This window comes from Taudactylus pleione, unplaced genomic scaffold (assembly GCF_031769625.1).
Source record: "Taudactylus pleione unplaced genomic scaffold, aTauple2 ptg000105l, whole genome shotgun sequence".
Classification (NCBI taxonomy): Eukaryota; Metazoa; Chordata; class Amphibia; order Anura; family Myobatrachidae; genus Taudactylus; species Taudactylus pleione.
The window spans coordinates 9,187,962-9,210,103 of record NW_028284507.1 but is presented as its reverse complement, the minus strand read 5'-3'; the positions used below and the strand labels follow the sequence as shown (position 1 = coordinate 9,210,103).

General features: G+C 44.7%; 1 protein-coding gene across 1 annotated transcript in view; it reads right to left on the bottom strand.

Annotated features, from left to right (window-relative positions):
- TIA1 (TIA1 cytotoxic granule associated RNA binding protein) overlaps nucleotides 1-22,142 on the bottom strand; it is a 40,612-nt gene that overhangs the window by 5,727 nt on the left and 12,743 nt on the right. The window contains exons 7-12 of the mRNA XM_088470831.1: nucleotides 21,702-21,777; nucleotides 20,762-20,870; nucleotides 13,125-13,220; nucleotides 12,958-13,042; nucleotides 4,427-4,553; nucleotides 2,488-2,633 (exon numbers count right to left, since the gene is read on the bottom strand). Of these exons, the coding sequence (XP_088326957.1) occupies nucleotides 2,488-2,633; nucleotides 4,427-4,553; nucleotides 12,958-13,042; nucleotides 13,125-13,220; nucleotides 20,762-20,870; nucleotides 21,702-21,777 (639 nt within the window). The remainder of the gene's footprint in view (nucleotides 1-2,487; nucleotides 2,634-4,426; nucleotides 4,554-12,957; nucleotides 13,043-13,124; nucleotides 13,221-20,761; nucleotides 20,871-21,701; nucleotides 21,778-22,142) is intronic.

The following is a 22,142-nucleotide window of genomic DNA, read 5'->3' as shown; positions in this document are numbered from 1 at the left end:
TATAAAAAGACGTGAATCGCGTTGGAATATCGAGTAGTGAGACTACTGAATCCTGCGGAGCATTGCCAAGTTTGCTGCACACCGTCCGGAGGGCGTCTGATGTCATCGACTAGCAAAGCGGCAAAACGTCTGCTGATCCTTGCTTGGAAGAAGACGGCCAGTGACGAGATAGAGTAGGTCAGGGCAAGTGTTTAGTTGCAACTAAAGCCAGCCTTAGCGCAACAGACTGTGGTGTGTTCAATATTGCCAAATTAGGACTATTAGCATTACTCTTATGGAGGTTCCATTATGTTTTTAATACGTTTTGATTTTACACTCATCTATTAAATTTTATGCCTGCTTCTTATTTTTCTCTAGCGTTCAGTTATTTGCTAATCATACAGTATTTATTGTTACTGAGCTGCTTTTTAAACACATTTATTTACTTCATGAGCACGTTTTCTGTTAAGGAGAGGACTGCCCAGAAGTCCTATGGGCACTCCAGGCAGCTCCAAAGGCTGCCTGCACAGAGTGTCCCTTGGACACTCTGGGTAGCTCTGCAGCACCATAGTGGCTGCAGGGTGCCATTCAAGGAACCCTGCAAGCCACATGTACGCTCTGGACGGCTTGCACAACCCTAGTTACAGCTCTGAGCATCGCAGAGTGTTCATGCTAGGAGTTACAGTGGCATGAACTATAAATACTCTAATCTGAGGCCTAATGCTTTTACATTATCATAAAACACCTTTGTGACTTGTAATATCCTTATATATTTTATGTGTGTACTGTAACATACAGTCAGGTGCATAAATATTGGGACATTGACAGAATTTTCATATTTTGGCCTCTTCACCACCACAATGGCTTTGAAATGAAACAAACAAGATGTGCTTTAACTGCAGACTTTCAGATTTAATTTGAGGGTAATTACATCCAAATCAGGTGAACGGTGTAGGAATTACAACGGTTTCTATATGTGCCTCCCACTTTTTAAGTAATGGGACTATCAACTCAAAAGCTATAGGTGTGGGCTATTCCCTTGTTATTTCATTATCAATTAAGCAGGTAAAAGGTCTGGAGTTGATTCTAGGTGTGATATTTGCATTTGGAATCAGTTGCTGTCGACTCTCAATATGAGATCCAAAGAGCTGCCACTATCAGTGAAGCAAGCCATCATTAGGCTGAAAAATCAAAACAAACCCATCAGAGAGATAGCAAAAACATTAGGTGTGGCCAAATCAACTGTTTGGAACATTCTTAAAAAGAAAGAACGCACCGGAGAGCTCAGCAACACCAAAAGACCCGGAAGACCACGGAAAACAACTGTGGTGCATGACAGAAGAATTATTTCCCTGGTGAAGAAAAAACCCTTCACAACAGTTGGCCAAATCAAGACACTCTCCAGGAGGTAGGTGTATATGTGTCAAAGTCAACAATCAAGAGAAGACTTCACAAGAGTGAATATAGAGGGTTCACCACAAGATGTAAACCATTGGTGAGCCACAAAAACAGGAAGACCAGATTAGTTTGCCAAACAACATCTAAAAAAGCCATTACAGTTATGGAACAACATCCTATGGGCAGATGAGACAAAGATCAACTTGTACCAGAGTGATGGGAAGAGAGGAGTATGGAGAAGGAAAGGAACTGCTCATGATCCAAAACATACCACCTCATCAGTGAAGCATGGTGTTGGTAGCGTCATGGCGTGGGCATGTATGGCTGCCAATGGAACTGGTTCCCTTGTATGTATTCATGATGTGACTACTGACAAAAGCAGCAGAATGAATTCCGAAGTATTTCGGGGAATATTATATGCTCATATTCAGTCAAATGCTTCAGAAGTCATTGGACGGCGCTTAACAGTGCAGATGGACAATGACCCGAAACATACTGCAAAAGCAACCAAAGAGTTTTTTTAAGGCTAAAAAGTGGAATGTTATGCAATGGTCAAGTCAATCCCCTGACCTGAATCCGATTGAGCATGTATTTCACTTGATGAAGACAAAACTGAAGGGAAAATGCCCCCAGAACAAGCAGGAACTGAAGACATTTGCAGTAGAGGCCTGGCAGAGCATCACCACGGATGAAACCCAGCGTTTGGTGATGTCTACGCGTTCCAGACTTCAGGCTGTAATTGCCTGCAAAGCATTTGCAACAAAGTATTAAAAAGTGAAAGTTAGATTTAGGATTGTTTAGTTTGTCCCATTACTTTTGGCCCTTAAAAAGTGGGAGGCACATATAGAAACCGTTGTAATTCATACACTGTTCACCTGATTTGGATGTAATTACCCTCAAATTAAATCTGAAAGTCTGCAGTTAAAGCACATCTTGTTTGTTTCATGTCAAAGCCATTGTGGTGGTGAATAGAGGGCAAAATATGAAAATTCTGTCAATGTCCCAATATTTATGCACCTGATATTTATGCCTAATATAATTGAATACCATCTTTATTCAGGTTAGGGAGTCATTTAGGAATCCATTACAAGGTACATATTTAATTCTTACCTAAATCCCTGCTGATTCCACGCTTGTCCATACACTCCATATGTAGGCATCTGCCAACCATTGGGCATATATTGGCCTATTTGCTGAGCTCCTCCATACCATTGTCCCCACTGTCCATAGGGAGGAGGGAAGCTAAGTTGACTTTGCTAAAGGTGCAGAATAAAAAATAGAAAAATATATAAACAATCTGTTATAACCAACATAACTCACCAACTGTTGAAACAAAACTAAAGAAGTTACAAAGGGCTAATGTCTTGTTCTTAACATAATTAGTGTTTTCGCAGCTCCAGTGATTATTTTCTACAGGCAGGCAATAGAAGTGAACAAAGATCAGTCAAGCTGCTGGGGAAGAGGGTTATAGCTTTACAAAACTGCCCCCTAGTTTAAAGCTGAAGCTGTTGGAGGGGTTTAATAATCTTATCATATACAAGTGAATATCACTGACAAAACCCTGTTTTAAGCAAGTTTCCTACTACTACGTGGTGCAATAGGATCCAATCGTTTGCACAATGCGGCTATCTGGCGATTAATTTGTTGATATGCTGCATGAGTGCTAGAGAAGAAGAGAGCTGCCTGCTGACAAGTGCTGCCGACACCCAACAAGGAGCAGGCTGCCATATAAAGCAACTTAATCAAATGACGCCTCTTCTGCAGCTCTACTACAGTGTGTGGTGAGAGCAGGGTGCCAGGGGTTTTGCAGATAAAAGTTAAGCCTGCCTGGCATACCCTCATACCAAAATTGGATGTATATATTGAGCATGATGAATGTACTGTAATGTATATATTAGTGTAGGTGTCTGCTGTTCTTAGAAGTAGTCCCCAGGTGGGTCCTGTAGACAGTGCTAGTTTCCCCAACATATCCCCAATGAGAGCTATGTTTACCTGATCTTGCTAGAGTAACCAGTCTCCCAGAGGCACCAGGAGAAGTTGTGCAGCCGCTAAATAAAGATTTAGCAGGACTTCCTTCACTAGCCGTCGGCATATTGCGCTGATCGGCTAGAGCACCACTATTACCCAGAAAGACAGTCCTGGATTAACTGAGATGTGTCTTGCTCATTTTATATGGTGTGGCCAGTAACTGCTCTTTGTTCTCTACACTGTGCAGGCAAACTTCCCAGAGTCCTTCTCCACTGGGTGTCTGCTGCCACTGAGATCTCAGAGGAGGTTCAGTAATCACCCGCTGAAAAGTAGGTTCCCAATCCAGCAGAGAAATGTTATCTAGAGTTAGCCCTTAGGAAACCACACAACCACTGAAACTGGACTGGGAATTAAAGAGGGAGCCCACTCACCAGACCCTGTTCAACCTCCTATTTTGGACAGGCTGACTATAAGTCACTCACTGCTAGTCCAGAATTATGCTGTGGGGATATCCACGTGTCAGAGGAGATTGCTTTTTTTTTTTTTTTGTCAACCTATTGCTTGACTGCTAGCATTGTTAAACAAATAAACATTTACACCAAAGGAGGGGACATGTGGGGGGGTGGGGATGGTAGCGATAAAAACTATCAGTTACTGATCTGGCAAATGATCGCTAATTACTTCACTTAATTTCCGTTTAGAATTAGAAAATAAGCAGCCAGCTATTGGTTTTGCTTGAATACAGTTGGTAAGGGGCAGGCGATTACCAGAGACTCCTACACAGACTAGTGCTGTACACAAAGTAAAGGAGACATGTGAACATCAGATCTGTTGATACATTAAGGTTTATCAGGTGATGGAGTACTGACTGGTCATTAATGGTAGAACACCTCTGCAATATACATCTTGCTGGGTGGAGAGGGGTTGGTTATGGTTTAATTTTCCATTTAAGTGGACATCTCTAGTTGCTGAGCCTATGCTGAATTTTTGTTATGATTAACTTTGATCAAATGTCACATTTTTGTAGGTTTTCAATTCCCAGCAGAGCAGATTAAAAATACTAACTGCTTCTACCACTTACCTGCTGAACAGTATTCAGCATGTCTGGAGTCGTCTCCTTGCCCCAGTAACACTTTACCACGTGGCCTTCAATGGTGGTTCCATTCACGCTGACTATGGCATGAGCTGCACTTTCATGAGAACTAAACCTGCAAACACAAAACCATTCATGGCGTTAAATACACACTGTGCTGTTTAAGCATGTTCCTCCAGGTCTATTATGCTTACATATTTCCCATGTCGAATGCCCCATGCTACTTATAATACAGGTAAATTTCTAAAAAGATAATTTGGCAAATTAGTGTAATACCAGCAATTTAATCAAACTGAATACTGTGTGAGAAGAAATTTGTTTAAAGGTCAGTAAGCTAAGCAAGTCTGCAAGGGGCCCATTTATCATTCTTTAAAGTGTAGAAATGAAGTAGCAGAACCATTATAAAAGGTAGCACAGGAGAGATTACAGATATCTCCTGCTTACCTTTCATTCCCGATTTGGTCCACTGCCCCCACGCTGTATACATTCAAACTCAGAAAACTGAACTTTTTCGTAGTTTAACTGCAGGAACCTCCGCCATTTTAAGATGGCATTTGTACCTGGAGCACAGCTCCTTCCTATGGGAGGGAGGTCAAAGTTGAGAAGAGAGATCCGTTCAGATCCCATCTCCCCCATGTGCACTGCACGTGTGTACTTCAGGTTCCGCACAGGTTAGCAGTGGAAGAGTCTGTGTAAGGGATCGCAGGGACGATTACTTTTTAGTGTTCACTCTAGGTCCGGTGGTGGACTGAGAGAAAAAGCACTCTGGCGCCCACCAAAAAAGGGACGTGGCGATGGAGAAGAGGTGTGTTTTCACGACTCTTGGGGGGCGTGCCGCAAACTTATGGAAATGCCGGGCTGCCCCCAAGTGCTCATGTATCTGTGAATAGGTGCCGAGCACATCTGCTCGGCATCCATTCACCGGCGGTAATCGCTATACCGCTATTTACCTCAACTGCAGGCTGTTTTAGAGGAGCACCGTGCATTCTGCCCTTTTGAAATCGGGGAGGGCGAGGCGCCCCGCTAAAACAGCTTAACGGGAACGCTACTTTTATTGGAGCAGTTGACCCTGCACTAGAGCAATAGTGAATTGCTCCATCAGTATTGTACCTGCCTCTGGGACGAATCAGATACTTAGGGGTGGGTTCAATTAACCGCAAGCTGCGGTAGGCATTTATCTGCCTATTATGGTAGGAAGATTCTACTTGCACCTCCATGGGCTGCAAGCAGAATCTGCCTTCTCTAGTTAAGGCACGGAAGCCACCAGGACCAATTCAGGCAGATTCCACAGCTAATTTAATATACCACTTAATTTAAAAGGGGACAATTTATGTTGGTTACCAAGAAAGATAGATTTGCTTGGTTGCAGTCTCTTTAAATATCAGAGAGCACAGGACTATTTCTAGCTAGCATAATGAATGGATTAACCACTATTTGCAAGCCAGAAAAACAAATCAGAACAATCTGATGATATTCCCATTATAATTCGTTACAGACAACAACCTTTACATGAAAATATGGCATCTTCTATATTTCTTGGACATTTACAATGTGGCAAACTAAGTTTTAAGTTGGGAACACACTAGATCAGTGACATCGTGCAATTGGCCGTACAGCACGGCAAATCACACGATATCGCATGCGGTGCAGTACATATTAATGAAGGATGGAACAAGCGATCGTTCAGTCTTTCATTAAATCTTCTAGTGTGCACCTGCAATCTTGCATGGTCGTGTCGAAGGGTAATCGCCCCAACCATTGGCAAGATTCATGGGTCATGTAATCTGTACCCGGCTTAAAATTAAAAAATGACATATGGTAAGAACTTACCCTTGTTATCTCTATTTCTACGAAGTCCATAGGGTTCCACAGGATACCTTGGGGGTATAGGCGATGGCGGCAGACATCCAGGCACCACAGAGTTAAATCTTCAGCCTCCCAGGATGCACTGGGGTCCCTCTCCTATACCCCGCCTCCGAGCCTCAGGCCACTCAGTTTCGTAACAAGCCATAGGCCGGAGCAGGAGCAAAAAAGAGAGAGAAGACAGTCTGGAACACACAAGAATCACATTCTCACCAGAAGGAGACAGAGAAACCGGTGACCAGATCAAAGCCCATCTGCAGCACAGGTGCGACAGGGCGGGAGTCCTGTGGAACCCTATGGACTTCGTAGAAATAGAGATAACAAGGGTAAGTTCTTACCATATCTCATATTTTCTACTTCAGGGTCCATAGGGTATCCACAGGATACCTTGGGGATGTCCCAAAGCAGTATCCTTTAAGGGTGGGGACGCTCCTGTGCTGTAAGGAGAATCCGCCGCCGAAAGGAAGCATCCTGAGAGGCAAGGTATCAAGAGCATAATACCTTACAAAAATATGGACAGATGACCACGTGGCTGCCAATCACCGCTGAGGCGCCACGTCGAGCTGCCCACGAAGGACCCACAGACCTAGTGGAAGAGCTTTAATAGAGGATGGAACAGGAAGACCTGTGAATCCATCCTGCCAAAGTTAGCGTAGTGGCAGGCCAACCCTTTTTATGGAAACCAGAAAGGACAAAACCGAGAGTCTGATTTCCTAAATGGACTGGTACGGTCAACTTAAATTCTTAGCGCCCGTACCACAGCCAAATAGGCCTCACCAGCAGACAGGACTGGGGAAGTAAAGGCAAGCACTGCCCTGTTCCTAGGAAAGATGAGAAAAAGGGAGGTCTACATGACAAAGCCTCCCATTCTGAGATCCTACTGGCCAAATTAAGAGCCAGAAGGAATACAGTCCTAGCCGTAAGCCATTTGAAATCCACTGAGCCCAGTGGACCAAATGGCGGTCCTCAGAGAGCCCTAAGGACCACAGCCAAATCCCAAGGAGCCACAGGTTGAACAAAGGGATGCTGAATATAACGTACACCCTGCACAAAGGTGCGGACATCAGGAAGAGTAGCAATCCTACACTGAAACCATACTAACAGGGCAGAAACCTGCACCTTGAGGTAAGCAAGGCGAAGACCGTTATCTAAGCCCACCTGTAGGAAAGCCAACCTCTGGATATCCGGAATACCCGAGGAGCCTAGCCTCTAGGGCGACACCTGAAAGAAAGTATACCATACCTAATGGTAAATTCTTGCAGATAAAAACTTCCGAGCTCTTAGCATGGACAGAGCCCCTGTTAACTATAGAGCTGGAAAAACTCCTAGACCTTAAGAGGGCAGTCTCCACCACCACACCGTCAAGGACAGACAACCCAGGTCTGGGTATCAGCCAGGATCCTGAGACAACAGGTCCGGGCGTAGAGGCAACAGCTTCGGAGTGTTAACTGAGAGGCTCCGAAGATCTGAGTAATAGTGCCATCTGGCCTACGCTGGAGCTATCAGCAGGAGCGTGCCTCCTTCTTGCTATTACTGGAGTAAGAAGGGATAACGGAGGGACGAGGTACACAACTTGGAAGGTCCACTGGACCTACCTACGTCTATCAGAAGAGTCTCATCTCTGAAAGGCTCCACTTGTTCACCAGAAGATTGAACACCTCCTGATAAAGAGGACATTTCCCTGAATGCACGTCTTGACAGCTGAGAAAGCCTGCTTTCCATCTGAGGATTCCTGAATGAACACTACCGATGACGGCAGGGATATAGCCTTTCACCCAAGCCAGAATTCGGGACACCACTGTTAGTGTCGCCTGACTTCGGGAACCTCCTAGGTGGTTTACATAAGCCATCATGATGGTGTTGTCAGACTGTACCTGCACGGTATTTCCTTGGAGGACCTGTCCTGCATGCTGGAGAACCCTGAATACTGCTCAGAGTTCTCAGATGTTTATGGGAAGCGCAAAAACTACTAGTGTCCACCTGCCCTGGAACAAGTGTGGACCCGCCACTGCTTCCCAGCCACGGATACTGGCGTCCGTCGTCAGAAGGACCCTGTCCGCAATCCCAAAGGGGGTGCCCCTTGTTTAGGTGAGCTTTCGGCAGCCACCAGGCCAGAGAGAGACAAACCTCCGGGGAAAGCCTATTGACTTTATCCTATGGGGCAACCCATCCCATCCAGAGAGGATCAAGTTCTTTAGAGTGAAGCTGGGTACTCTCCACCATGTCGAACAGCGACATCCTGGAACCCAGGGACCACATTGCCAAGTGAATAGACACTCGGCGACTCTGCAGGCAACTGCGTACGTTTGCCTGTAATGCAGAGATCTTTTCCTCAATCACAAAGATCCTCAGATGTTGGGATATGGAGCATCCTCTGTGAAGAATCAGAGAGGACCATTTCCAGTTTATCAGTCAGCCCTAACGTAGCAACACAGATATTGTCCGTTGCATATGGCACTGAAGTATCTCTGGAGACCGTGGTAACAACAGGAGGTCACTCGGATAGGGTAACAAGCGGACCCCCGGCATCCGCAGGTGGGCTGCCATAACTACCATGACCCTGGTAAACCGTGAGGCGCGGAGGCCAGACCAAGGGGCAATGCCAGAAACTGGAAATGCTTATCGACCACTGCAAACCTGAGGAAAACACTGGTGTGCTAAGAAAAGAGGGATATTCAGGTAGTCACCCTGAATATATCCAACGACACCACAAAATTCCCAGGCTCCATTGAATGATGGAATGCAGGGTCCCCCTCCCGAACCGAAAACGTCTTGTACTCCAAGCCTGTTCTTATGGCTGAGCAGATTTCCTGGCTACTGACTGTCTTGGAAAGCTGTATTTTAGACTTACCCTGGCCTCACACGGCCGAAAAGACAAAGTCCCAGACCCTGATGGGACTGTAGCCGATGGCAGACACGCAGACGTAGCTGCTGCCTGCAGGGCCACAATTGCGTCCAGACGAGGGCCAAACAGGACTTGTCCCGTAAAAGGCAAAGCATTCCAAATGGAATCTGCGTCCGCTTTCCAAGAGCGCAACCACAGGGAGCGGCAAGCCGCTACTGCTGCCGAGGAGATTCTGGAAAGGAGTAGGCTATATGTAAGACCGTCTCATTATGAACGTGGCAAAGTCTCTGAGAATCAGCCACTATCCACCTGCTCTGCTAGAGAGAGTCAGTGTCCAGAGATCCAGTTACCTACTCAGTGTTCCATGGCTCTGGCCCCCCAGCACACGGCCATAGCCGGCCTGGAAGCCCCTCCAGCAAGGGAATATTGGATTTTAGATATATTTGCACCTTGCAATCTGGAACCTCCTTCAAAGAGGACGTGGAGGGCATGGGCAACGTAGCACTCCTCACTAGGCGTGTAACATGAGAATCTACCCGTAAAGGTAACTCCCATTCGGAAATTTAATTATCCGCAAAAGGGGTATGCAAAAGGTCAACCGTTTTTGAGGCTGGAACCGCTTACCCGGATTTTCCACGCCTCCTCTAAATGATCCACCTGACCAGATAGAGGAATTACAGTGGCAACACCCTTATCCTTAAAGAAGGCATATTTGGATTTAGCCACGGGGGATATGTAATAACCAAAGCCGCACGGACTGCCCGTAGAAGGCCAGGTATATAGACTTTAGACCCAGACTACGCCTCCTTTGCACTAAGGGGCTCGTGTCTGAAAAAGTCAATAATGTCACTGTCATCAGACGTCATGTCTTTACCCGTCTGAGACCCGAAAGGCCGTTTAGAAGGCCGAAATGGTGACTCCCCCTGTAAAACGTCCATCAGGTGCTATACCATTTGGACAATAAATTCACCCACACAGGCTCCTGCAGACCTGGGGGGGGCGAAAAACAGGATACACTGGGGTACTATCAACTGTCCAGGGACCCCTGCATGTGATGAGACCACTACAGGCTGCGATAACCCCTATGGGGAAACGCAGGGGGCGTTGCCCACAAAGGCTGTAAGCATCTTAGCCAGCCGAGGGCGGTCCCCCTTTTTTGTGCAGGCACAGTGACAGAAATGGGGCGTGATATATAATACAACATGCCCTCCATAAACCCTCAGCGTCTACATATCCCTCCGCTAACTGCACATGATATCAGTACATTATAGCTGGAAGAGGATATCCTCGTTCACTTTCCGACATGAGTAGTGTGAACGGAGCGTATGTGACCTCCCACACAGAAAAACCACGTTTACTGTGAGGTAATAAACACCCTGCGACACCGCACCGCAAGGGCTGTAGCAGAAGAACAGGGATAGGAAAAAGGCTGACAGTCAGAAATGAAAGTACAGGCAAACAGCGCTAGCATTTAAGTCACATACAATGCACAGATAACATCCTGCATTACAAGCACTGCGATCAACTGCACAGACCAGAGCCTGGTAGGAAACAGTGCTGCATACACTAACCTTAATTGAAGGAGAGGTATGCGGGGGACCCGGACCGCAATGGCATCTGTATCAGCTTCCAGCAGCGTTTGCCATCCCCAGCACATGTAGTGAGAAAATGGCGACCGAGGAGCAGAGAGAAGGCAGGGCCCGGGGGAGGAGCGCTGACACAGCCCGCTCAGACCGCTGTGGAATGGCACTGTGCAGCGGGGGAGACGCCGGCTGTGAGACAGGGAAGGCGTTCTCCCCTGGCGTGCTATCAACCCCTGGGACGCCGCGCTGTACCGCACATGCTGCGGCCCGCTGTCCCTGGTGGTCTAGTGGAAGGCGCAGGATCAGTACCTGGCCCCACGCGCAGCCGGTCGCCAGGGAGCCCCCTGCCTGGGGACCAAACAGGACTGTGTTACCGGCGGGTGCCCACCGCGGGACCCCGCCGCTTACCTTGTTCCCCGTGCATCCGGCCACAGTCCAGGTAGCCGGGGATCACCGCTAGCTGTGACCCCAGCTACCTACCAGCATCCCCGGATCGGTACCGGCGGGGTGTAGGAGTGACAGCATGGACGTCAATACTGACTGTCCTATGCTGGAGCACTCTAGTTGTGCAGCCACAGCTGCGAAGAAATATTCATGGGCCTTAAAAAGACCCCCTCTGTACGGTGCGACTGGTCCGGCCAGGCACCTACGAAAACTGAGTGGCCTGAGGCTCTGGGGCGGGGTATAGGAGAGGGACCCCAGTGCATCCTGGGAGGCTGAAGATTTAACTCTGTGGTGCCTGGATGTCTGCCGCCATCGCCTATACCCCCAAGGTATCCTGTGGATACCCTATGGACCCTGAAGTAGAAAATGACAGTGAGAGCAGAAACAAGAAATGTGTTAAAAATACAACCCTATTACGATCTATGTACTCCCTTCATTTGTTAAGAGTGGTACACGTTCCTGAAGAGCAATACATTATTTTTTACCGTCCTTGAAATAAGGAAGATATTGTAATATAAAGTAATAAAGTTTAATGCTTATTATGTAGCTGGTGGCTCAGAGTGCCTCCTACTGTAACTTACTGCTTTCTCTGTACGTGTAGCAGTTATAAGTGTTGGGGGTGCAGTGCACTTACTCAAAAGAAAAATTGAGTGAATACCACATATAATATTGTAATACAGAGCATCCGATCCAACTTCCAGTGCGGGCAAATTTTTTTTTCAAAATGACCACTATCTTAGTCAGATAAACACAACCAATATCATAGCTGTAATCATGTAAAAAGTACATTTTGACAGATATCGGGCAATGTTAAAGTTAAGTAAATTCTATAATTTGGACAATGTACCCAAGAGCCCAACTGAAAATTTTGATTAATTTAAGACCCACCCTTACCAGTTATAATTAGCAACTTTAGGACTCCTTCCAAAATATTATTTATTTTGCACTGTAGCACGGTGCAGTTACACAGTAGAAACAGCTAATTTATCATTATAACCAGTGGCCAATACAAGAAATCTTACTGCTTTGCAGTGTGTTGCTGCTATTACAAGGGGAATATACACAGTTCTCTCTGTAAGCCTTTTTGGACTTAATGTATTTTTCCCACTGACAGCGAGGCAATCATTTTATGCCCTGAATCAAAATGTTTGAGTTAGCAGTTTATAAATTCATACAATAATATACAAATCCAACCAGGCAATCTAAACCTCAATGATCTCACTGGTTACTAGTGAACTTAAGCTGGGTACACATTAAACGATGTGTACTCAGTGATCAGACAGGCAACCTCCCCGCCGATGGACCGACATATCAGACGTCCCATACACATTAGACAATCTGGTGCCCGGACGCCCATTATGTCGGCCCCTGCCGCATCCCCCTGCATTGGGTCGTCAATCACATTGTCTGATTGAGCTGCATGTAGGGACGTCTTGACAATGCGGACGACGATCCTGCGGGAGCATTCAACGGTTGACATAGTGGGTACATACTATACGATTTTGACAATATGTCGGCCCGATACATCAGATCGGGCGAAATATCATTAAATGTGTACCCAGCTTTAGTGTTTGAATATTGTTATTACCCATAAAAACATCTGCCTCCACTGTGTGAAAGCAACAGGTTCACCGTTTAGTAAACAAATACAAGATGATATTGCTGCTGAGCTGAGTACTAAAGGAACTTGCAGTAATATTCAAATGTACTTAACGGACTTATAATTTTATTTTTATTCTTTCCAAATTAATTTATGATAAAACATATACAATTTATGAACTTACCGTACAAAAGAATACCCTTTATCTGGGAAGACTCGGACCTCCATTATTTGACCGAAGGGAGAAAAGGTCTGACGCATCAGTTGCTCTGTTAGACAGCATGACACAGGATTAGACACGGTTCTCTTACAAGGGTAGGATAAAGCTGCACTGATGGGGAGGGAGTTTACCTGTTAATCCAGATGTAACACCACCACAGTACACAGTGCAGTTGCTGGGGCTGGACTGGTTGACCACTTCATCATATGACAATTGCTTTGTATTGGCTGAAAGAAAAGCATGCGTATAAGTTTTCATACAAAAGGATGAAACTATTTGAGAACAGAAAAAATAAAATAAGTACAGACACATAGATAACCATACACACATATATAGTATATACCAGTGATGGGCATCAGGCAGACCAAAAGGTCACACACCTGAGCCCCAAAAAAACATGCATAAAGTCCAGATTTAAGATACAAGAGTGCAGTAAAACACTTACAATACTTTATTCTACAAACGCACATCCACTGCTATCAGAAGCCAGGGCTGTGCCACTAGGCATACTAGGCTGTTATACTGCATAAACATGCAGAAATAACAATTTCATCTGCAGCAAGCATAGATTTGCATTCTAAGCAACATTTGCCCTGATTCAGAGCCGGACGCTCTGACCAGAGCGCTCGCTCTGAATCAGGGCCCACCTCCATTAATATGGAGCGTCCTCCTGGACGCTCGTACAGCTGTGGGTCACCACCCACAGCATATACGAACGTGCAGGATGATGGTCGCGATGGTCAAGACCTTCGAAACTGCGAGCAAAAGCCTGCGGTTGAGTTTTTCAACCGCAAGGCCAGGAGTGATTTTGGCTCTATTAGAGCCAAAATCACTCCCACTGACATCACTAGTGAGGTCAGTGGGGCCGGCTTCAGACGGTAGGCGTTCCCTTAGGAACGCCTCCGTCTGGCAGGCACGCCCCCGGCACGCCCACCAAAGTGGGCGTGCTGTCAGTCAACATCAACAGCACGCCCCCTTTGATGAGACACTCCGAGCGAAGGAAAGTCCTTCGCTCGGCGCGTCTCACGCATACGCACGACGGAGCTCCCTCCGTCATGCGCAGTGCAGAACATCGACCCACTGGCGAGCGGACAGCCGCTCGCGAGTGGGTCTGAATGAGGGCCATAGTTCTTGTTACCATACTAGAGTATCACTAAACATAGATTGCCTTACATATAAAAAATTTTAAAAGCCCATGTAATAGGTTTCAGAAGATGACAAGCATTGAAGGTATGGCAGTAACTGAGTTTTCCTAAGCACTGCACATCTCCTGTCTTTAAGCCTATCCAGCATCCACCGAGCATATCGTGTGAAGTGGATTATATTATTTGCATTCCGCTGCACGGCTAATGTGAATAATTCAGTGTTAATATGGAGTTCTGCTGGGAGAACTGAAACTTTAACATAACATATATACACTTATGTTTTTAGGGGCTCTTTTATATACAGCGGTGCTTGAAAGTTTGTGAACCATTCAGATGTTTCAACATGCATTCGCAGAGTAGCGATACAAAAATGGGAATGACACCTCAGGGAATAGATAGGCAACAATAGACATATCAAAATGTCAGTCACCCTCACTGTCAGATGGTATGCAGCCAGAATCCCACTTATATAGCTCAAACGGCTGACAAAATTAGCTGCATTGGGATCGTCAGAGAACGTCTTATTCAAATGTTATTTAAGTTAACTTGGGGTTGTGGCCAATTTTATTATCTAAACATAAACATAATAGCAAATCAGTCACTGACTGCTGTGAATTAGATGTAAATAACTCTGAATGCCTGTATCTGTGTGTGTAAGGGTAGGTTTTATATTACAAGAGGGTGCTTTAAAGCGAGAGGTCTTTTCTAGAACAATATGTATTAGCCTGAATGTGTTTAATCACATGTCAGTTATATAATTGTGTATTTAAAATGGATGCTTTGCCATATAGGCATTGTGTGCAGACTGCATTAACAGACAAAGGCCCGTATTCAATTTGAGCAGAGCCGCGGCCCGGACTTAATGCTGCCTTCGCCTGTTTTGTAGGTGTTAAAGTATCACGCGCGTGCCCGCGTATCCCCGTATTCAATTTGAAAGTAGGCAAAAACGGGACCAGGCGATACTTGGGTCGGGTTTTTAAATAACCGCGGAAGGTGTTTTTTTTTCCCCGACTTTGAAGAAGTGATGCAGAGGAGGATTTAGCTTATTTTTCTTCGTTTTTAAAAATGGTCCCATCAAATTTGGGGTACATGAAAATGGGTACTAGCATACTTTAAAGTCCCAAAACGCATTTTTTTAAATTTCTGCAAAAAATGCACCTGCCACGGCTATTTGAAACCCCAACTTCCTTCAGGAGTTAAAAATGGGGGTACCCATAGTGATCCCCCATGTCTACACATCTTTAGGGGGGTCCCTAGAATATTTCCCGAAAATTCCCATTGTGTTGTACCTGTAAAAAAAAAAAAAAGTAAAAATTACATAAGGGCCCCCCACAAAAGCCAAACCAGACCCAGGCTTGCCAGCCAGTGGTGGTTTCTAAAAATATGTGGAACAAAAAGTGTAGGGTGGTTTGGACATGGAGCCCCGGTGATTGGGTCTCCAGGCTGTGGCATTACAGCCCGGTCGGTTGGGTCTGGTGCTGGTCTTAAATATAGGGGGATCCCCACGTTTTTTTTACCACTATATTTAAAACCAGAACTGGTCCCTACAGCCTTGGGTTTGTTTCTAAAATACGGTGGAAGCCTACACTTTTTGTTCCCCATATTTTTAGAAACCACCACTGGCTGGCAAGCCTGGGGCTGGTTTGGCTTTTGTGGGGGGCCCTTATGTAATTTTTTTTTTTTATTATTATTTTTATACTTTTTTTTTTTTTACAGCTACAACACAATGGGAATTTTCAGGAAATATTCTAGGGACCCCCCTAAAGAAGTGTAGACATAGGGGAGCACAAAGGGTACCCCCATTTTTAACTATTGAAGGAAGTCGGGGTTTCTAATAGCCGCGGCAGGTGCATAAATGCGGCTTGGAATAAGGTGATGCAGAAGAGCATTTAGCAAAACAACTATGCCCGTCAAATTTGGGGTGCTTGAAAATGGGGTTCAGCATATTTTAAAGTTGGTAAAGTGACTTAAAAAAATCATGAAAAACTTTGTACCTCAACTTTTTTTTTTCGCCCCCTTTTTCAAAGTAAATTTTTGGGGTGTCATTAATTTTTTTTTTTTTTGGACACAAAATTACCTTTGGGGGACAGTCTGAAGGCTGTACGAGGGTTCCCGAAACATTGCACCCCAAAACCCCAATTCTGCACTTTTTACTGCCTGCCATTCATAGGAGATACTTTACCGCCTATTACATTGCATTGACTTTCCGCCTAGGCGGAAAGTCTTTCAAATTGAATACAGGGTAAAACTAAAACAGGAGACAATGACATCATCGGCGGTAAATTACCGCGAATCCGGACTTAACGCCTCAAATTGAATACGGCCCATAGAAATTATAAGTCAGACAAAAACTAAAGTGCTGTGATACGTAAAATGGGAGAATAAAATTTACAAGTTTCTTAAAATGGCAAATACAATACAAAAAATATGGCAAGAAAGGTGGAAATAAGGTGCAGCCAGACAGACGTTAGATTACGCTCAGGGACCCCAGGGCTCGACAAATCCTGGGGACCAGGTCGCCATGGCGACCAGATTTTACAGGGAGGGAAGAAGCAGATCTATCAGCCCCAGCGGAGATTATTGCGGTGGGTATTTCATGCAGTGATCGGTTTTAAAAATTGATTGGGTCCTGTAGGACCTGCTGGTGTTGCGGCGGCGGCTCCCCGACCAATCACCACGCGGCACCTCCCCCCAGCCAATCACCGCGTGGCGTCTAGTAAGCCAATCACTGCGCGGCGCCTTCCCCCAGCCAACCACCGCGCGGCGTCACCCCTGCTAATTGTCTTCTCCGCGTCACCTGTTTGCACAGCATCAATCGGGCAAGTGTTTTGTTGGTGGTACTGGGCCCATTTAGTAACTGGCGCTCCTGCAGCAGCGCTGAGCTCTGTGCACGAAGGAGGCAGGGAAGGTGGACACTGCAGAAAGAAGGGAGCTGCAATAATGACCTGGCCGGGGGCTCCCAGCAAAGGCAAGGAGGTAACCACTACCCCGCGGTGGTCTGGCTCCTACACTTTCGCCCTGGCTCCTAGTTTTAGAAAAATTTGTCGAGCCCTGCAGGGACACTAAGTACCGCTTTTACAGAAACCTCTTACTGCCAGGACCACAACAACACTTTGTACTGTCTTAAGGCAGAAACATTTGTGTAGGCAGTGTAAATATCCTTGTATATGTGTGAGCTAAGCATTTCAGTGACAGATAATGGGATTAAAAAGGTTGTAGTAGAGTTTGTAAAGATAATGAAAAAAATTAAATGACTGGACTATCTGCTAATCCACAGTATGTCCATTCAAAGTGTCCAGAGGGTAGTGCTGCTGGAAGGCTGGACATGGAAGAGGGGAAATGTACCATGCAGCAGTCTGTAGTGCTAGTAATGTAATGCCAGGGTTGCGTCAGTGTAATGGGCACAGAACTGTCTGGCATGGTTGGTGTAATGATTAGCAATACTGCCTCACAACACTGATGTCTTGGCTTCAATTCCCACCACAGCCCTAACTGTGTGGAGTTTGTAGATTATCCCTGTGCCAGGGTCAGATTCCTAGATTAATTGGCTCCTGACAAAAATTAAATGGCCAAATAGTCTCTGTATAGCACTGTGGAATATGTGTGCGATATATAACTAACGAATAATGTCTGGATGAGGTGTTACATTGTGAGAACTAATATCTCCATGTCTACTGTCCATACAGCTTTATAGAATACAGATTTGTATGCAACTGTACTAAAAAGCAAGTAAAGCCAACACAAAAAGCAGCAATCTCACTGTTTCTCGACTTGTTTTTCTAGTAAATTAAGAACATTCAAGCATGCATCTGATTTTTATTTTTTTGTCCGTTCCAGACTATTATCTTTTTTTCACCTCTGGAGAACAAACAAAATGCCACAGGGCCACAACTCTCAGCATATGACGACAAAGAGAGGAAGTGGTTGGGTCAGAGGTTCCCATACGCAGTCTTCAAGGGGCAACCCCAACAGCTCAGGTTTTAGAGAGATCAATGGTTGAGCACAGGTGATTAAATCAAATTGACTGAGGTACTAATTAAGTAACCTGTGGTCAAGCCTGGGTATTCTTAAAACCTGGACTGTTAGGGTGCCTTAAGGACAGAGTTTGGGAACCTCTTCGGTGAAGAGGTCGCTGCACAGAGGAGACATAAAACACATTAAAGCCTATGTGGAGTTGAATGCAATTTAAACCTAAAGCCTAGGCACAAATCGCATTAAAGGGAAAAAAAAAAAAAAAACACACTATTACCATACTATGTAGTTAGCTAATTTGCATAAGGTACGTCTCATGTAAGCTACCCTAATAGGTACCATGTATCTTACGCTATCAGTGTAGCCCTACGGGTGACATAGTGAATACTGCCATGGACTGACATAGCGTAGAAAAACTCCAATGTGTAAATGGAAGTGAATTGCCACCTGAACAAGGTTTTTCTAATAAAAGTTTTAAATAGGTGTCTTTGCAATGCAGCTATGTGTATGCCGGAGCTTATAGTCCAAGCACCAGCATGTACAACTCTTTCAACCTGGGCATTCAGGGACCTGTAGTTCTTTTGGGGAAAATTATATATTCAACAACTTTTTCACTATTACCCATCAATTTAGTTTTTCACACTGAACAATGTATTAATCTATAATTGGTACCTGAAAATTTCAATTGTAGGGTTTAGTCATCCTTTACATGAAATACAGTTTGTATTCAGCAATGTTTAGATGACTCACTATAGTAAGTGTGTTATTTTATCAACATACTGCTTCGTACACTACGAAAAAAGTTATTTTTGTATACAGACACTGGTATATACTCGAGCTGATAGGCGGACATTTACATTTTTTTTAAAATATGAATAAAGTGTCCACATACATACTCAAGTCTAGACATCTGGATAAGCATGAGGAAAAAGAGTTAATGACACAACTAGATCACATATTTCTAAGTGAATCAACTCCTAAACTAGTAACAAGGGCTTAATCTGTTATAACTCTGCATAGAGTACTTCTCACACCAGCAGTCTAGGTTAGATAATCACAGATGGGGTACATCTCAAAAATATAAGATTCAGGAGGTGACCACAGTGGTTTTACGGCTCACATAAGGGACACAGAAAGAGCGATATGCCCACAACACGGTGAACACTACAATCTATAACAGGTAACACGGTGGACTGGGCTGGGAGCACAAAAGGAGGAGGGGACATTGTAGAAACCAGCACTTTGCACCCACCTCCACCAGCCCTTGGAGTTCATTACATCGTGTTATTCTCAGAGCTTTAGTTTAATTTGTACTCTAAATGCATATCATATTATACTGTACACCATAAGATGTACAATGTAATATGGTATGCAGGCAGTGACTATATATCACATGGGGATTATTGCAGTATAAGCTGAGCATTGACAGATGTCCATGGCCACCACTGCGGACTTCTTACATAAAGGCCGAAAAGCCCACTTGTGTGCGAGTCCTCCCTAGCCAATGCCATCCCTCTTCTGTTCTAATGAGGGGACTGCCTGTGTCATGGGTCCATGCCTCCTGTGTACAGGAAAGGACTGCTTTAGGCTACAAGAAGGGGAGGCATCACTCAGCAAGTGGCATAGACAGATGGGTGTGAGTGCAGAGAAGCTGGGCATGGTTTGTGTAAAGATGGGACAGGATTTATTTTGCTGGCAGTTTCGCTTCCCAATAGAGTATGGGATAGATACTCGACCCCCCTCCCCCCACCCTCCCCCCTTTATTCCCCTATTAACTACATGGAATTGGGTAAACTAAAGCATTGACCTTGAGTTTTATATTGTTCAAACAGTAATGCATGCATATAAAGACAAACGTTTGCAAAATATATGAAAACAAGATAATCAGTTATTCGGTAGCAACTGGTTTATATTTCGTTAGAAACATTCCCAATGATGAAACATCACTAACAGTCAACATAGTGCCAAGTTTTACTGCAGTAAACTGAGGAGAGAATGGGAAGGTTAGAGCTCAAACTAGTCCTATTCATGTTGGCTGAAAGCTCAAGCTCATGAGGTGAACACCCTTACCAAAAACACAGAAGTATCTCAGCTAGATTACTGCCTGTTGTGGTCTAGTATAATTCTATTGCTTGTACTCCAATGTTAGCTGCACATAGCCACGAGTAGAGGGCAAGGACCATGAAAATCTTTAGGATCACTATCAGGCATGTTGGAATAGAACATAAAAAGACGACGGTTATTGGCCAGTTTTGACTACATGCTAGACCAGTGATTTCCAACCAGGGTCCTCAAGGCTCACTAACAGTCCTGGTTTTAGTGATTTCCATGTTTCAGCACAGGTGGTTAAATCAAAATAACTGAAGTACTAAACTGAGTCACCTGCGCTCAAGTGTGGCTATCCTTAAAACATGGACAGTTAGTGACCGTGGTTGGGAACCCCTGTGCTAGAGCCAAGTGCAGAATGGCTGGATACAATATAGCTACCAGTGTACATAGTGAAATTTCACAGGGATGTGGTTACTTGCCACTTCGACCAAGTGATAGGATCGGCCCATATGAGAAATTCTCAAATCTACTTTCGGATGTAAAAATCACTGACTGTGCAATGCAGAGACGTTTACAGTAAGCACAGAATCCTGGAGACTTACATTCATATGTGTTTTTAGGGGCTGGAGGTTTTCTTGTGGCCCAGTTAGTTCTGATCTGCCGTCCTCCGAGCCACTGACCTCCCATCTGCGCAATGGCATTTTCTGCATCCTGTGAAAACAGAAGAAACTAACCATGGCTGACCGCTAACAAACTTGTCTGCAAGCAACATAGAAATAATGCTAGAAGGATGTTCATTGGAGGAAACAGTACAGAATTTATAATATACAGTACTGTGCAAAAGTTTTAAGCAGGTGTGGAAAAAATGCTGCAAAGTAAGAATGCCCCAGTCGGTATCTTCATCCATCGAGCATCCGCTGCCGGGATTTGAACCGGCGGCTGAACAGCCACCGGTATTTCATGTCCTTTCAATGTTATATACATACAGAGATTAAGGAGCTGATTTTGCTTAGCAGGGGTTACAGAGTACAGTCTTCAAGGGTTTCTAATGCTGCATACACGGGACGATTTTCGTGAACGATAACGTTGAACGATATATCGTTCATATCGTTTATTTTTAGTCAGTGAATGATTGTCCAATGATGCGTGTTCCCTCATGGACGATAAAAGATATCTTTCATCGTCCATGCATGCAGGCCAACTTGGACGATATCGTCAATTTTCCCTGTTCAGAGATGTGGCAGGATGACTCACTGACAGATATCTTTGAACGATCTATGAACGATATCTATGAACGATATCTTTCAAGTCGTTGGTGGTATAGATCGTTCCCTGTGTATGCACCTTAACATTTCATGCTTTCCAGACCTCCTAGCTGCTGCACAGATGCATTCATAATTATTAACTGACAAATTTTAAGTGACCCACAGGTGGTCTGGAAAACGTGAACTGTTTAGGGGTCCCCGAGGACAGATTTTGTCCATCCCTGCCATAATGGAACTGTGATGTTAATTTTAGAAAAGCCATAAATAAATAAATTACCCATTTATTGAAGAAGGACACAAATCCATAGCCTTTGGATTTTCCAGTTGTCATGTCCTTTACTACCCGTGCATCTCTGAAACAAAAAACAACACCCGTTTACCTATAGGGTCACAAATATAGAGACATACAGATAAGGGAAGCAAATCACAACAGACCACACCGTGCCCCCTAAATCACTCTTCTGTCCCTTATTAGATGCCAAAGTAGTAAATGTCAGCAAATGAAATTGTTTAAAGCAGTCCTCTTACACCTGTCAGTGGGAGCTAAAAACTAACTTCTCTAAGTAAAGCGAGGAGGGGGAGGGGGGGGATTACACATAATCAGATGTACATGCAAATTGGCTGATTCTAAAAACTTCAACACATTACCACAAACTATAGCTGATCCCACTCACAACATGGCTACTTCCACATCAAGCATGGGCTAAAGCAAGCGACT